This window comes from Gobius niger (assembly GCF_951799975.1).
Source record: "Gobius niger genome assembly, chromosome: 5".
Classification (NCBI taxonomy): Eukaryota; Metazoa; Chordata; class Actinopteri; order Gobiiformes; family Gobiidae; genus Gobius; species Gobius niger.
This window is the reverse complement of record NC_136856.1, coordinates 14161473-14180007: the sequence shown is the minus strand read 5'-3', so window position 1 is coordinate 14180007 and position 18535 is coordinate 14161473. Positions and strand designations below refer to the sequence as shown.

At 42.0% G+C, this 18535-nt stretch overlaps 1 protein-coding gene across 1 annotated transcript; it reads right to left on the bottom strand.

Moving 5' to 3' along the window:
* Positions 1–438: 438 nt before the first annotated feature.
* On the bottom strand, positions 439–16599 carry LOC306963769 (protein diaphanous homolog 1-like). The gene is made up of 10 exons (XM_079557464.1): positions 16504–16599; positions 16310–16404; positions 16012–16113; positions 15255–15494; positions 15057–15186; positions 14821–14945; positions 14493–14657; positions 13991–14123; positions 8806–8895; positions 439–890 (listed from the first exon to the last, which is right to left on the bottom strand). The coding sequence occupies exons 1-10, from the start codon at positions 16562–16564 to the stop codon at positions 703–705; spliced, it is 1329 nt and encodes a 442-aa protein (XP_079413590.1). The 5' UTR covers positions 16565–16599; the 3' UTR covers positions 439–702.
* Between the last annotated feature and the right edge of the window lie 1936 nt (positions 16600–18535).

Genomic DNA, 18535 nt, shown 5'->3' with positions numbered 1-18535 from the left:
GAACAGGGGGCATTTCCTCACTGGACACATTATGAGGTACATCTGTCATAATGTACAAGAAAGCAATTTACTGCATTTAGTCCTGAGTCATTTTGAAGCAGGAAGTGGGAATTATCGATAAAAAGAAAATGGCAAAAGCAGATTTTTTTTTGGAGGATAAAATGTTGACACTAAATGGAAGAGGAGGCAGGTAGTGGTTATTATTAAAAGAATAATACAAAGAGTACATTGAATTGCTATATGAGCTAAACTTGTCTTAAAGAGACGAGATGCAAGTTGGTCATTTTACCAACTGCCACCTCAGGTCTTATGCATAACTGCAGCTTCTATATTAAGCTTGTGCATGACGGCACTTCAGACCCGAAGTAACAACTTTATGAGTGACAGTGCAGGATTTTAGAGGCAGTTGTGGTGCATAGGTTGACGCTCATTCTACACATTAGGCTGGGACATGCAGGGGGATGAAAATACTTTGTTGTAACACTTTTAAACTCCGTATAGTCTCTTTAAGGTTTTTGCTGCGTGCTTCATTAGACAATTGCATCAACAAAACATGGCAAATGTACCTAATATAGTGGCCAGTGAGGTTAGGTTTAGTCTCCCCAGCTCAAAACCGGTTTTGGTATTGGCCCCTGTAATGGCTAAAACACAAATACAACTGTTTGAGTAAAAAAAAAGGGAAAAATAAGAAGAAAGATATCTTTAATGAGAGCGGGAAGGGGCAGCCTCCAGCAGATCCTCTAAAGATTCGGCTGATTCCACATTGGACTCCTCCGTGTCGTCTAGCCGCTTCTTTTTAGCCGGGAGTTTGCTTGGCGTGGGCGTGTCCTCCTGCATCAGCTCCTTGGCCAGGATGTTCGTCACCGCGTGGCCAGCTCTCCTGTGGTTGGCTAAGAAGAACAACACAGCAAATTAGAGGCAATTCCTGAAATAAAGGTTAGAAAGTCAATATGTCTCCACTTGCTGAAGAGGAACATATTGAGATATCATTCCCATGCAGAAGCAACCCATATCCGTTGATTAACCAGCATCAACTTCCACTGTTGGACAAAAAAACAAAACGGTTGCTCTTTGGCTCCAACATACTCACATGCATTTCACATTCAAAAGGCTTAGTATCATGGCGGTAATGTGTGTGTGGATTACCGTGAAATCTGGAGCAAATCACTACACATTTCAGATAATGACCTGCTCAGCCCTGATCTTGACAGAGGGGCGCAAAAGAAAGAGAGAGAGAGAAAGAGAGAAGGGTGTGTCTACAAGTAACATCAAATGAAGAAATAAGTGGAAGGCAATAGTGAAGGGAAACTATGTGGGATCAGGGAGGCTATGAATCATGCAGTGGGTGGATTGGGTAAACTGCATCAGGACAAGGCTGACAGCGATGGAGAAAGAGAGGAAGTCCAGAAAGAAAAAAAGGATTTGAAGCATTGAGACTAAGTGTGTGACAGCGTGCGCCCCCAGGATGTTGTCCTAATACTTTCCTACCTCTTTCACTGATGCTCACTCTCCTCCTACGCTACCATCTTAATCCCTCCCTCTCTCCTTTAGCGAGTCTCATTTTGCGGCGCGCAAGGACAGCTGTGCCGCGGCCGCCATTTTGAATTATATAGGTCAGTGGGAGATTGTGCTGGTGGATGTTAAGAACTCTTGAGACCTGCAGCTGTGGAGTGAATAAATCATTGATGTGGAGCGCACTTGATGCATGCCTCAGTTAGAATCACACATCGAAGAATGTGTGAACTGCGACAAAGGGAACGCATTCTGTATTTACACAAGGCAAACCAGTAAATGACACATGCAAATGAACCACAGTCACACAACCGTAAAAAAAAAAAAAACGAACACTCACTTTAGATAAAATATAACAAGACGTTAAGACACAAACAGAGGCTATGTTCACACTGGTGCGTTTTCATTTAGAACATTATCTTAATAATCCCACGTCTAGCTATGTGAAATGAAATGAATACTTTTACAGCATGGGAATAAAATTGAAAAAGCCAACTCTCACACTAACTCTTAGTAATAATGCAGAAACAGGACTGCAAAACGCATTATCCATTGTCATCTCTTTTACAATACAATTTCCATCCTATTATCACTTTATCATGAGGCTGTAAAGCAAAGTGCGACCTATTATATAAGCAGACTACCCATAGTACTAAAGTGAAAACGCACTGGTGTGGATGTAGCCAGAGTTACCGCTTAGGCCTCCAGAACTAGCTGTGACAGAGAGACAATAGAGTCTGGGGAGAGGGGGGAGAGAGGAGGGAGAGAGGAGGGAGAGAGGAGGGAGAGAGGGGAACAAGAAGATTAAGTGTGGAGTTCACAATTTAGCAGGTCTCTGTGAAGAGGACCTGCAGCTCAAGTGTCGAGTTATCACTTTTCAACACACTTCCTCAGTCACTGATCAACACGTTCCACGCACTTCAGTCCATCTTTAGACTTAGACTAATTAGATGTTATGCAATGGCCTAGAAATTCCACATCAGTGTCAGAGTCGCTTTGTACTGGCCTAAAATTATTTCACTAAATAAAACTTCCTCTAGTGATGAAACCTTTGTCCTGAAGAGAACAGCTGCAGAGCATATGGCCTGAGAACATTATGTCAAAGTAAATACATTGCAACTGAGCATGACTAAAACAATCAATATTGACATTTAAGCAGAAGCAAGTAAGTTATAGTACTGAGAAATAGTACGGAACAGCTCTTCAAAAGACATGAAAGGGGGTATGATGGGTTGTATTAAAGTATCCTACAGTAGTCCTCTCACTGTACTCCTTCTATATGGATAACATAAAAGTTATTGAGACCCGAGTTATCATGCGATGGCATGTGCATATGCACAACATAGCGCAAGGGTGTGGGCCACTCTAGGGCATTTTTTTTGTCCAACTACTTTAGGCAGGGGCTTGGTGGGCTGTGCAGTGTAAATATTATGTCAAAAACCTTCTGTGATGTTGGAATAAATGGTCCATGCAGTTGGCCTTGTGCCTGACATAGAAGAAAATGAGGCTCACAGAGACTGCAGCGCTGAAGTTAAACATGTCAGTAAAAAGAACAAGGCTCTCAACTCTAATCATGGTCTACTTGACTCTTTGGCTAAAAAGGTTTAGCCAAAGTGAAAAATGATGAGGCTGAGACAAATACTTTGCCTTTGCCAATGCACCTGCTGCTCAGCCTGAAGACTGAGGCCGCCATGTTTGTTGGTTTTAAGAGCATCTGCTGTATAGGAGCAGGTATAACATAATGGAGGGTTCGTGCAGAAAGTGTGTTCAGTTTAGCAGGGAGTAGTAGCGCCCTCCTCAGGCTGCACCGCATAAGTGCTGCTGTGCACCAGAGAGCTGTGGGAAAGGCTGACGTCACCTGCTCCTCCATTGGTTGTGTGCAGGCATCTCCAGCTCCTGAAGTATATTGTTCTTTATGTCCAAGGCTTTAACTATGTATGAGCCATAACGTGCTGATTGATCTGCTCTGTGGGTGTGAACATCTGTGGGAGCACTTCCTCGTTTCAGACTCTCTTTCTTCACAGCAGACGGTCAGCAGGGACAGCGTGTGCCTCTATTGTTACTCTCCTCTTTATTTCACAGCCCTGTTGTGATTGGTGCTTTGTCCACCAGTTGCTGCTGTGATTGGTGGTTTTAGTGGAGATCATGACCCAGCAGATGGGTCTATTGCCAGTCTTTGGATACATCATGCCTCCACACAAAGCACTTGTGGCTTCAAAGACTCCTCTGTGCTAAACCAGGCAAATTGCTTCAGGTCATTAAGGAGTTTAAAGTCACACTGACAGAGAGTTAAAATCTGATTTTAAATTAGCGGGAAGTTTACGGAAATGCCTGCCACTTCCCATCACGAGTGTGGGCACAGGCTTTAGGAATGAGTGCATGTATGGGTATGCAGCTCCATTTGCATCAGTAATGAATGCAAGCATCTGGTGCATGTGTTTTGTCTGCCCGCTGCTCTGGGCACCTCCTGCAGCCGCCTCACTTTACTCAGACTGAGCTGGAGGTCAGAGGTCACGGGGTGTAGGCACCACAGCCTCGTGGCTCAGCATTCAGCCCTGTCGCTTTGACACAATGAGCAGGACAATGCTCTCCACAGGAGGCAATGATCTTTTAAAGCCACATGATGACGTTTCAGTCTGCACAGCTGTGAGACACTGGGCATGATACTTCAGCTCTCCCTGGTTAGTATAGTCTGGACTGAAAAGTTGTAACAAGTTAACTATTTTACTTGTGTCCTAATGCTTATACCATTTAAAATGCAGCAATAAACTGGTAGTTTTAATGGCATGGCTATCACAAAGTAAGTGGTGTTGAATTGAGATTGAATTGAATTGAATAAGTCTAACTTAATGCAGACATTTTTCCTTAGAGTGGTAAAAAGACACTTCCAAAGTAACATATATATATAGTAAGATATTGTTAGGCTGATACGGTTATGTTTTATGAGAAAGACTGGTGATGTAATTTGTATTTATTTTTTATAAAAGGGGTTACGAGGGGCAGCTCAAAATTAATTTAGTTGCATCTTTCCTTTCCTCAATTTTAAGTTGTGCATTGTAAATACCACACCATGAGACATATACACATTTTCCTGTTCTATAATGACAGTAATAAAGCCAGTGTCATTAACAATGAACTGCGATAATACACCTAATAATGTAATAAAGTAGCTCCACATTGTGGTAAACTGCTGTGGTGATGAGGTAGAGGCATTTGTGGACTCAGTGGGACCTGAAAACATCAAGAAACTGAAGCCAGTCAGCACAAACTCTGCCAACTCTGCCATTTCCAGAGCTCTGATTACATTACTACTAACTCACAAAAGTCAAACAATGTGGCTGGCACGTATGGGGTGGTAACATTGTCATAGGCGTAACATACTTCTACATTCTACACGCATTAGTAGAAAAATATTGGCTTTAGTTATAAGCAAGCAGACAGGCCGGGCTCCTACACACAAACCGTGGAAAATCCTAAAACAAAGCGAACAGGGGCAGGGAGAGGACAGAGCTGAGGACAAAGCTGAGTAGAGCTTCAGGAGTGGTGGCTTAGTTTTTCTTTTATACCAAATGCACGCTCCAGAAGAAAACTTTTCATTTGGCCTCATGAACACCATGGTTTGGTATTTCCTGTTAAGAGTGTGAGGAGGCCAGGCACTAAAAGGAACGGCTGACAGAAACTTGGAGAGAGGCTCCTTTTCTGGAGACATTTTTGTTTCTAGACAAGCTGTATTTGAGAGAAACAGATCTGAACAATAACAAAATGGTGGACAGAGCATTCTTGATCCCAAATGAATACCTGAACAAAAGAAAGTCTACCCTCTGGTCAAAGTCTTTACACTGCGTGCACTGCTTCACATCTGGCTTCTATTGAGAGGGATTGGGTTGCACCACTGCCCTGTTATGTGTGAACGCTGAACCCACACGGAGCTCGTGCGCGCACACACACATGTAGCCCGTGTTTCTCCCTCCTGCTCTTGTTAATGGGCACAGAGCACTTTCCCGCTCACATGGCTCGACTACATGCCAGTTGTTAAAGAGTATCGTGTTACAAAGTCACTATCGCCCCGACACATTCTTCTGTGTTTAGTTTTACTGCCTTCAGAATCAAAAGAGGCAGATATCTACTTACAACGCTAATGTAGAAAGCAAACCCCAGAGCAGTCGTATTCGAAATTTTATTCCCATTACAATCTTAAAGGTTCTACGTTACACTCAATTCACACTTTTTAAGACTAGTTTTGGATACCTTTGGATTTCATGTCCAATACGGAAAACTATGTATAGGAAACTGGTAAAAACAACCCCACCACATATTCGGCTGGCACAGAGGGGAGTTATGAAGTTTCAATAAAGCTAATAAAAATTAAAGATTTATAGTAAGTGCTAAAATGTCCAGTGAAGCTGTCCGGTCATTAAATCAAAGAGGAACTCTACAGTGCGACATCAGGCTGTGGAACAAAACGAAAGAACAAAAAAAAGGCCCTTTGCTAGAATGAGTCTTAACAAAAACGTAACCCGACTTAATCAGTATGAGAATAGATGAACTCAGAACAAAACCAGGACTTAACTTGGTCTAATCCAGATCCAATGTAGGTTTAAAAAAACAGAACATGTGTAGTGAAAGTAGCAGAAGGACTGCAAAATCCTCCAACTTACCAAATCACCAACTAACTGACTTCACTTACTTGTATATGTTTTAATGACCATAAACATAGGCAGTAAATAGATGACCAACATAATGCATTTTTGTACTGAATCAATCAAATGGGAGTGTCTTAAATTGGATATACAAAGAACATTTGTGGCTTCAATGTTCCCAAGTGGCTGTTTTTAAAGTCGACTGAGCCCTCCCACTGAAAGCTGTGACTAAGTGCCGCCAACCCACAGTCTCTGATCCAGGCGACAGATGGATCAAAGATGAGATCACAACAAATGTGGTGTTTGGACAAAAACACTGCAACTGAGAGGAAGTGAAGGAAGCATCTGTCAGTTTACGCATTTACCCCAAACGTTCTGTGGAGATTTTATGACTGACTACAGTCATCAACATCTACAGTAACAGTAACAAACTGGTTAATATAGATTTTTCAGAATTTTAATCTTATAAAACATGCCTAAGTCCTTGTCCACACATAGCAGGGAATTTCACATAACAAAGATATTTTCCTACAATTTGGCCTGTCATCCACACCAAACCGCAGATCTGTTGTTAAAATCAAAGGTTTCTAAAACCTCCAACCAAAACTCTGGTTATGCGAGTGTAGGCATAAATAACGAGAGTTTTAGGAGCCTGCAACAAAATCTGCTCTGAAGGCACATGCACGACCTGTGATTACTTTCAGAAACAGCTTGGATGACTCAAAACTGCGTTGGTTTTAACGATTGTTCAGGCACTTTTACTTTAGTTTTTACAAGCTCAAGTACAGCTACACGTCAAAGAGCGCAGGCAAAGGAGCACGGTAGCCCAGCTGTTAGCGCTTGGGGTTCACAGCAAGAAGGTCCCGGGTTCGATTCCCACCTGGACCTTCCCGTGTCTGCATAGATTTCCTCCGATTTCCCCTACCACTAAAAACATGTACAATAGGTGAATCCTCCAGCCAGATGATTCTGACCATCAGCCTGGCATTATATCTGGAGATGGGTCCCCGGGCGCGGCACTGCGGTCTACCACTACTCCTTATGGGTTGTCCCAGCAGCATCAAAGGATGGGTCAAATGCAGAGGACAAATTTCCCGATGGGGAAAATAAGTTACACCTTAACCTTACGGACAGCTACCATTTCCTGCCAAACAACAATCCCACGCCCAAGACATGTTTATCGAAGACGCCAACAGTGGTTTTGGGTTAGAATGGGATGCAGTACCAGCTGCTGGGAGACCTTTGAGATGGAAGTCGTCCTCCTGGAGGAATGGAGAGACATTTTTGAACGTCAAGGTCCTCGCTCCTCTTGTTGTCGAAGTAATTTCATCCTCACATAGAATGACAGTCTACTGTCATGCTATCACCGGTCAGTCTGGTCAAGAAAGTTGCTTGCCTGCTGCACTATTTATCTGACGAGGGAAGATTACAAAAAACGGCAAATGCATTTGGTTTGTCAAGGTAGGTTGTCTCTTATAGGTATGTAAAGCTATAACTGAGGCATTTGGGACCTCAGATCACACAGCTGTCAGAAACTGAATGTGCGGTGCAGTCACTTGTGGAAAAATGTAAACAATTAATGTACACATGTCAACGCACTTACGCGGTTAGGTGTGGATGGCGTTATCATTCCTTTAATAAGGCAGTGTGGACTTAAGTTTTATTTCTAGCCGAAGGGTAGTTTTATAAATACCCTGCTACGTGTTGACTAGGCCTAAGTTGGAGTGGTGCAAGTAATAATTTCTAACTAATAAACTGTAATCTTAACTTCACTGCCCGTAGATCAGCGGTTTTCAACTGGTGGGTTGCTGAACCATTTGTAGCGCGTCACGAGCTTTTCCCACAGAACTGTCAAAATGTGTCTACTGAAAGTACAGACACTGCCTGACTTAAAGGGGCTAGATGCAAGTTCATCATTTTATGCTCACTACTGCCACCTCAGGTCTTATGCGTAACTGCAGCTTCTATATTAAGCTCATGCATAACGACACTGCGGACCCGAATTAACACCTTTTTGAGTGACAGTGCAGGATTTTAGAGGCAGTTGTGGTGAACAGGTCTGAGCTCATTCTATACAGGACATGGCTGGAACATGTAGGAGGAGGAAAATACATAATTTTAACATTTTTAAACTCTGTATAGTCCCTTTAATGCAAGTTGCTACATCGTTTTATAGGTTTATTCAATGTTTAAATTGATTAAATGTTTGGAGAAATTCCACATTTCACATGAAATAAAAGTAGATGATAACTCTTGGCCACCCCACCACATAAAACATGATTATTTTTCCAACAAATGAAAATATATCACTTAAGGGGGCAGGGCGTATAGGATTTTATGTAAACTTTTTAAATTTTTGTTTGAGACAAGTATCCAATCAGAAAACAGAATGAGCCCCACACTTGGATTTGCTAGATCCAAGGGCTAAAAGAAGGACTTCTCATAATTAGTTCTACTTAGTTCTAGAGCATTCTTCCAGTAGTTCAAGCTCAGTGACTGAATTCTGGAGGTTCTTAGCTTTCAAATGAGGATTGGCATGTTCACATAGTGTCCTCAAATGAAGTTGTAAATGAAGTTCATTTTAAAACCAATAAGAGCACATTCCACAAGTATTTAGTTGAAAAAAAAAAGAAAAAAACTTTAATCAAAGTACCTGCTTGTCTTGGTCCCCTCTTCCTCCTGAAGGCGGCTCCGGACTGCAGCGCCTCCAACAGGCCGTCCATGATGCCCGTCTCATCTCCCTCTGTAAACACAGGGCACACATGTTACCAATCTCAAACAACAAATCAGACCCGTGTGGGCAGTCGGAGCTCTGCACACATCGCGCCAAGCCATTTTTACAACTGTGTTATTATAAATCACCACTGCTCAAACACGTCAATCTTTCCTATTCCACAGAAATAATGAATAGTTAAGATGAGCTCGCCCGTTCTGGTCACACACACCAAAACACACGTGACCCCATGTGTTCTTTCCTCGCCACGTGGCCGTGTTGGAAAATAAGCTAAATTAACCCAGATAGGCAGTGACCCAGTTCAACAACAGCGCTTAGGGGCAGCACTCATTCACTGTGAGGGAGAGGAAAACCTGGTGCATTATGGGAAGGACACGCCCACGCAGCATCTCCAAATGTAAATACTGAATGAGAAGTTTGGAGATAAGAGCTAACCCATTATCCAATCCACTTTACTTATATAGGTCATTTTAAAAACAGATAACATTAAAATTATTATTGGCTTATTATGGCTTCAAACTGTTTTCTTGGTTAAGTTTTCTCAAAGTTTAGCCGTGTTATGCTTGTTGAGGGAAGCTTGTCGTTTTCTCCTCAGATCTGTGGCTGTAAATCAGGAGACAGGCTTTGGGACTGTGACGGCATGACCGCTGTGTGTGAAGTACGAGGTGTCATGGCGGCTTTGTGGGGCGAGAGGGAGTGTGGAGGAGGCTGAGCTGTGGGGCAGATGGTTCTCATTATTTCTATATGAACCTGGACACAGAGGAGCGGGGGTGGGTGACAGGTTTATGCTACCACTGACCAGCATCCAAAGCACTACTAGTACACACAATTTAATCCTGAAAGTTAAGCCACGGGGACAGATGGTGCGCCGTCACGCCTCTCACGCCACATCCTCCATGGAGCACACGGAAAACTACCACGGCTCAAATACGCCTCTCGTTGTTCACTCCGGGAACTGCACACGCCACAGGATTATAATGTAGGCCACGGGGGAAACACATCTGGCACAAGTCCACTACAACTAATCACATGGTGTGCTTAAACCGCTGGAGTTAGCACAGAGACACAGAAACCTAGTTGTGTTAGAAAGAGCTGGAGGCGGCAGCGAGACCCAACAATGACCGGACTGTGCCGCTTTATCGACCGAATCCATCCAACTTCTATTTTCTGTTTGAGGCTAATGGTCAGAGCGGTTGTTTTGATGGAAAAGGCTTTTATAGAAAACAAGTTGATCACATGACGATAATTTAAGACGCATCCCTGAGGGCAAGCCTGTTTTCATATGATTGAAATTAATAGGAAAAAAGTATTCAGACAGCATACATACTGCTTTTATAACTTTCATATTACTTCAAATTTATTATGTAGCAGTCAGACACTAAAATAGTTTACATTAAACTTCATTGGTAAAACATTGTCAGTGATTACCCTACACTCATAGATTAAAAACAGACATTTGGAAGGTTTTGGATAAATATGAAAAATGAAAAACAAATATTTCAATTGATATAAGTAGTCAGACCCTATACAACTCCTGCAGGACTATTCTAGTGCACTCGATCTTTGGGAAACTTCCTAAAAGTCCACCTGTTGTCCAAGGACATGATTTGGAAAGGTAGACATTTTTCTACAAAAGAGTATATTAACCTCTTAACCCTCACCTGAACCAAGCACGGTTTCAGTTTGGCATCACCCAAATCTAAAAGCTCCTTGAAAGAAAAGTCTACGCGTGGGAATAGTGGTAAAAAGTGATGAAAACAACAAAAAAGTGACCCAAAAAAAGCGTTGAAAAAATGACACTAAAGTGATGAAAAAGTGACAAAAATGTGACTTTTAGATTGGGTAAAAACAGCTGAACACTTTCTGAAACCAGAGCATATTCTGAATTGGTGCATCGTTTGTTTTTCTCGCACACTTCCTTTAACAACGAGGCTAAAGACTAGAGGAATCCAATCCAATCAGATAAGACAGATTAATTAGAGTAAATGGATCAGGCTAAGAGCATTTAAAGAAGTCAATATTAATCCCATCCACCAAGAAGCCTCACACTGACCTCACGTGATTGGCTGTTTACAAACAACATAGACATCTCAAAAATGTATAATTGATAACTGTCTTGAACATAGCGAAAATTGTATTATTGCAATACTTCGGCTCCATTAAATTCAATTAGAATTCTCATGCAATTTGTTTTTCCATCAAATTATGTCAAAATAAGACTAAATATTTAATTAAGAAAATCACTTTTGTGTTCGCAAAGATATTGATATTGCGACATCTAATAATGCCATAACATTCATTTTGGTGAGATCTTGTACAGCCCTAATCCTATTAAAATGCATAATTACCAAAATCTTAACTAGTATCTGTCCATATAATTCTTAAGCACTAGAGTAAAACATCCAGGTCATCATGCTTGTAAACTCTGCAGCCTGAGCCTTTCTCCTCTCTCTCCCTTCCTCCCTCACTCCACTCCCGACACATTTAAATCCCCCTGAGAGCATCTGCTGCCTGCTCCACATCCCGCTCCCCTCCCCCACGGTACTTGCCCTACAAATGCAAAAATAGAGCAAGAGCACTCCCAGTGGCCGTTCCCAGACCAGCACCACTGCGGCTCAGTCACTCCCCCGCAAGCACACGCCCTCGTCCCGGACCACAACTCGTGCTTTCTTTCAGGGAGTAGCGGCACCTAGTTGTAGCTCGGAGGAAAATCACTCCCGGTGTTGTGTCAGTAAATATTATGTCTGAGAGGCGGGCCGGGATATATTATTGTGCTCAACAGTTTTCATCACATAGGGGATAATTAACGTGACTCAAAGAGGAGGCTGGTGGGGTTGAGGAGGGTGCGGCACTAAACTCTATGGTCTACATAGTCTAAATACTCGGTTATATTTCAAGAACATGTCACTTGTCTAACTTTTTGAAGAAACTTTACTTACTTATAGTAGGTTTTATTTTGATCACATGGTACTTTTTTGTTAGTTGTATAAAAGTAATGTTGCTTGAGTAACACGTTTGGTTACTTTTTCCACAGTGAGTAAAACTGAGTTACAACAACTTTATATTGACGTTCCAAAACAATGAATATGTTTTAGTAATTTAAACTTCATTATGATGCAAACTCTTACAACCCGACCTAACGAATGCATTTCTCTAGTTTGGCTTTACCCAAATCTAACAGCTTCTTGGAACTCACAGCCTACACCTCAAGAACTTTTCAATATCACTTTTTTTCACTTTTTGTCACTTTTATTGCTGCACTTTCACCACATTTTTATTGCTTTTTTGTGTTGCTCTTCTGTGGCTGTCACTTTTTGGTTGCGTTTTCATGCTTGTTTTCTTCTGTTTTTTTTGTAGCATTTTCAGATTTGGGTAATGCTAAACTGAAGAAAATGAGCTTGGTTCAGGTGGGGGCTAAGAGGTTAACAAATGATTTCTTTTGACTTTTTGTGCAGGATTCAGAATTTCCATGCAACTTTATGTTTTGTCTGTCAAAAGCAGGGGTTCCCAAAGTGGGGGTCGCGATTCACTGAGGTAGGGGTCGTGAGATGTTTTCAAGACAATATCTTTTTAAGTCATAACAATCAAAAGACCTGATAAATACTAATGATATTTTACAATCAGGGGGTCCCGAGTTGATGGTGATTTTGGGGGTCGCGGCCTGAAAAGTTCGGGAACCCCTGGTCTAAAGTGTATTTTCAGTATTTTACTATTTAATTATCTGTGTAACCCCTTTCTACTTCAACTCGAGAACAATTTTAGTAATGTTACTCCTACTCAAGCTGGACAAAGGAAAGTTTTGAAAAAACAAGATTACTTGCAAAGTGCAAATAAGTATCTCCTCAACAAAGGGTGAATAGTTGTACAATTACTATAAACTGCTATCACATGCCCACCACGCTGGTGTGATCAGAGCGAGCGGATAACTCGCACAGGAATGCCAAGGCCAGCAAACATAAACAACTGCAGCTCTCTCTAGATTGTAACACATGGATGCACGATGGTAAAGGTGGACACAGATGGCAGATATGTACTGTGGATGTGAAAAGATTCATGAACAATTCATAAAAACAGGTGAGGATGCAGGGGCAGAGGTTATACTCAAAACATGCTTTGTGTAATGGCCATGGAGTATATGGAGAATAAGCAAATCCAGGACAAAGAGCAGGCCTGTGTCTGAGGGATTTGTTTATGGCTTGATTCAAATGGAGTTATAGCTTCAGGCCACAGTCAAATATGCCACCTGTATGTAAATGACCTGCAGTCCACTAACGTCTGTAAACACAACTTTTCCAAACTCCGACATGACACCTGACCACACATTTTACATAGCTTCAACAATATACCATTACACAGAGAGGAGATTTAGACGTGGGCTTTTAAGAGCCCTTTAAAGAAAAGACAGAAAAGGAGGAGAGGCCAGCTGGAACATGGAGCGCTGGGACAAAGGCCAAAGAACTTTGTAAAACTATCACAGACCAACACATTCAGAGTGACTCTCATACACACTTCGAACAAACTTATTTAGTTCCTACTGTAAGGAAAGAATGAAAAAAACAGCAACCCTAAACCATGATTTTCTAAACACACACATGCAGAGTGCTGTGGCCGTGGCAAACTTGGACTGCGGCGTCCCAAGAGAGCCCAAGTGGAGCCAGAGTGAAGAGGAATGTTCAAAACTAGGTCAGAGTCTGAGAGAGGAAAGTATCTGCATGCTGCCCTGCCACTGTGGGAGAGAGTGCTACTTAATGTGTGTGTGTAACAATGTTAACACGCTGAGTTTTACCAAGCCTTTGAAAGGAAACATGCTTTTGGTGAGATTTGGGCTTCCTTAGACTTCTCCTTTAAAGTCACAAATCCCTCATTCACTTCTGAAGTGAAACGGGGTCAGGGACTTTCTTCAATCCTTCTCAAAAGTTCCATTGTTGCTTTGCTGCTTGAAGCATGGGTCATCAACATTTGATTAACTCTGGTTATAAATCCTGCTGACTTTTACTTTCATACACATGCCACAAACACACTGAAGCACTGTAAAACTGTGGACTATGACTGCCCCCAACAGGAGCGTGCTGGAAATACAGAGTGAGTGTGCAGCCGCTCTGACCTGCATTGATGTCCAAAAGCTGGCTCCTCTTCATCTTCTCCTCTTTCTCCTTCTCTGCCTTCTCTCGTGCCAACTTGGCTCTCTTTATTTTTTCTTCAGCCTCCTTTCTCTTCTGGTTCTCCTTTACTGCTTGCTGGAAAAAGAACATTATCCACAACATCATCTTGAGTGTAAAAACTAAATGCTCATCATAGTACCAGGATAAGAAAAACAATGATTCGAGGGACTGTAGTGTGGTAATTTCTTAGTAATCGCAGTCAATCCCTCATAATAGACTGGTAATACAAGTTCACAGCATGCCTTTGTGCCGTTGGGAGACCGCAGGTGATGTATCAAATAAAAATATGACAAAGCTAATAATCCAGTATTGTGTTTAAACAAACCCACAGCTGTAGCTTTCATGTTGTTCTCTTTGATCTATTATGTCCCTGTTCTTGCTCTGCCTCGAGCACAACCGCAGAAATAGCATCGCACCTGCACCTGCACATGAGCACTTGCTTACCTGGAACATGTTTTTGAATGTATTGAGGTCTCCGAAGAACTCCTCCACAGAGACTTTCCGAGGGTCAAACACAAAGAAGCTTCCAAGGTCTGTGTACTGCTTCTCCATGTTCTTATGCAGCAGGTCCAGCTTCTCGTACTGTTCCTGAGCCGTGACCACAAAACTGTGAAGCCAAAGAGTTAAGGACGATACAGCTTTCTCTAATTATTCCTATACTATGCAGTGTGACGCTTTCCCAGTTGAAGAGAAAATTAAATGATTATGTTTTTAGTGGCAGAGAAAGGCAAGAGCGCTAACCCCTCAATGAGAATGTTAATGTTAAGGATATCGATAACTTCTCCACAAACAGGTCCTTTTCATTTTGTGGCGGCGGGAAGGTTTCCAGGTCTCTCTGAAGGTTCTTGATCTGGCGACCCATCAGCTCTAGGTTCTTCTGAAGAGTCTCAGCGGATACTGGAGAAGAAATTAAAGAGATTTAAGAAAGAAAACATAATGTAGAAGAAATGTTGTATATAAAAAAAAACGCATAAAAGGGTAAGCAGGTCAGTTAGGATGTGAATGTACCTCTGCTGGCCTTCTCCACGTGGATGAGCTCATCGGAAAAGCCCATAACATCAGGATACTGCTCTTGACACACATCGGCCAGGAAATGAAGCAATGTTTGTTTGAGATCCGCTGATTTGGTGTCACGCAGCTAAACAAGACGGAAGCATTATTATATGGCCAATTGTTAACAGCTTTGACGGGTCTAGGGTGACTCACCTTGCACAGATACGAAATGGAGAAACCAAAAGCTTTGCCGTTGCGAGAGCCGGCGTTCATGTAGTTGCCCACAAGGAGAATGATCTCCAGCAGTTTGGAGAAGGACTGGCTTTTCACCAGCTCTTCACAAGCCGCGGTCACCGACACCACGTCCGGCTTGATGTTGTTGAGCTGCTCCTCGAACTGCAGCTTGAACAGAATGGCCTGGAGCCGCGGCGTGAGCTTTTTCACATTGGACATCTGCACAATATATCAGCAAATTATTGTCAACGCAACATTAAGCGATGCAATATTCATATCGCAAGAAGCTACACTATATCACAGAATCACGAGGTCCAACATCTGACTGAGACTTACACATTTATTGCAAAGACAATAAAACATAAACACACAGTAACTTAAAAATGGGCAAAACAAGCTTTAGGTCATGATTTTCCTAATTTGTTCCCTTTAGGCCCTGATATCCCTTTTTTGTTTCAATGAAAAAGTTACTGTGTAGGTGTCCAGGCAGTGACAGGATGTGTGGTCCGGACAGAAGGGGATTTTGCCCATTAGTCATATCCCTCTGAGAAGAACAAGGCTTCTCTGTGTTCTATCTCTGTGCCTAACACACTGACACTAGTAAAACGCTCTATTAACTTTCTCTGCGCATCATTCACAGTTTGACTGATTTGTTGCACTGTGTTTGTGGTTCGTCACGTCCGAGTCAGCTGAGAGCTACACCTCCCCGTTTACAGCTCTGTGTCCTTGTCCTTACCACCACTCCAAACTGCTCAGACTCGGCCAAATCGTCATATTCGTCCTTCATCTCGGCCAGGATGGTCAGCTGCTCAGGGCCCGGGAGCTGCTTGATCAGGTTCTGTGTGACAAAAGATTGATTTCATAATTATATGAAATGGATGGCTCAATTCTGACAGAAACTACAACTCAGAGTCTTTTGTTTTGACTGAAGAAATGTCAATAAATGCCTCTAAAGCGGTGGTTGTCAAGCTCTTTTTATTTTGCGACTTAAGGTGAAAAGGTTATGACAGGAAATGAATGAATGGGTTTTGTACCTGGACCAAAGACTCTGTTAGGATCTTCTCGTTAACCTCTAGGATGGCTGCTTTAATTTCTTCATACGGAAGACGAAATGATCCCAGGAAGATGGCTGTAAAATATATAAAAGAGTATTTAAGATGGGGAGTGGAATTAATTTAAGAGAGATCATTGAAAACGCCATCATTTAGGCGCAAAACTTGGCACGTACAAAGATTCTGGGCCGACTTTCCATCCAAAACTTTTAGCTCTTTGACTTTCTTCTTCTGCATGTTCTTGTCAACACCACCGTCCTGCTCCTTTTTGGCTGAAGTTGAAAAAAGACAAGGAACATTTAATGATACAAGAAAAACAATCTATACAGAATATTAAAAAAAGTGGTTTACAGAATGCTAAAGTAAGCACCAGTGTTACTCCTACAAACACATGTGTTAAATGTGAACTTATCTACACTGTGACCTGACTGTACCTACAGTTATATAAATCAGAGTGAACAACTGTGTCCCATTGTCTAAGATCAGACAGTGAAGGAAAGGGAAGTGCTCTCCTCACAGCTGCCATATGCTCTTCCACTTTTGTCTGTGAGCCAGCTGCCTGCTGCGAACATGTGTCTGTGCACTTTGTAAAGAAAGTATAAAGTTGCAGAACAGATTCGGAAATTGGGAGTTAAAGTGTTCGCTGTATCTCTGTACGTTTCTGGTCAAACAGTGCTTTGTTTTCAGTGAGAGGGGAATCCGTGGACAGTCTGTTAACAAGCCAAGCCTCTTAATGAGCCCCTTATTTCACCACTTCCCCATTCATTCAGAGCACACACTCGACAATCAGCCAGAGAGCTCAATAAGCCTTTTGTGCCACTCAGTGCAAACATCAACTTTACTGTGGGCGACTGTAACTCTTAATAGTTTGGTTCACAAACTGCGAAACGGGCACTAGAAGTCCTTTACAGTTTAAGTCCTGATTTAGTTTGAGTTTTTTAGGCCTACATCTGTTAGAAACTGTCCTGCTTTGACCTGGTCATCCATAAAGTCAGGTTTAATCTTGGTTTAATCTTGGTACATTTTGTGATTGTTTGATAAAAAAAAATACTATACAAATAATTGCTATGAAGAGGTTCATATTCAACATTCGATTCATCTTAAGAAAATAATAGATTGACGAGCAAGCACAGTACTCTAAAAGTGCAATATATTCTGGAGTAGAACTTTTAAAAGTGTACGAATCTCGGTCCTCATTAAAAAACTGCTGATTTCCTTTTTGATATCATCGTATATTGCATTTAATCAGTGTGAGACATCACTATGAGCGGATCACTGATATTATTGTACCGAGTGTGAGGGTCATAATCACTGCTCACTAAAGGACAAACAGGAAAGCAAAACAGGAAATACACCAGCACAAAGTCAAACTATCTGGAACATCTGTGAGGAAACACCAAGCTATCTTTACCCAGCACGATACGAAGCCCACGGGAGACGTCCTACATGAAGATAAACAACGGGAAATAAACTTGGGGACCGCAGCCAAACACTGATGAGCCTCTGGGGCCTTCATTACTCCCACTGAGAATTGTACAAACAAACAACCCAGAGTGAGGGACACAGTGAGACGGATGTCACTGTAATTGAGTTAAAGGTCCTATATCATTTGGGAATTCGAAACTACAAATTTTGGACAATTCAGCAATCACTTCCGTGCATACAGAGAAACTGGACTTGTATTCTGCTCTTAGTGGGGGTGAAGGGGTGAAATATCGTTAAAAACAATAATTGTAAGCAACTGGCAAGATAGTGGAGACAATTTCAGTATTGAAACGATCAGTCACAAGTCCGGTGAAGCTACCTGGACATTAAAACACGGTGCAGGGCCACCTCATGACAATAGTGGATGCAAGATAGTGTTTTCATTACTCTAGAAGTATGTTGATGTCGGCTCTCAGTCATCCAGAAATTTACTAACGAAGTAGAGATCTTCAAATTGGGTGAATTGATTTGAGGATGTTTTTTTTTTTCTTGCTCTTAAGCTCTTGAGAAGGAGCATGGATGAAACTAAACAGCTCAGATACAGCATGTCTTTCAAGAGGCCACATTATAAACATTATAAAATTGAGAAAAGCTCAATTTGTAGGCATCTCCCCATGATGGAGGCATGTTTTATACAAATTACAGGGGCTAAAGATGGTAAGGAGCCTGCTCTCTGAACTGTCTGCCTTCTGAAATCTATTTAGAGGGAGAGACCGGAGCATG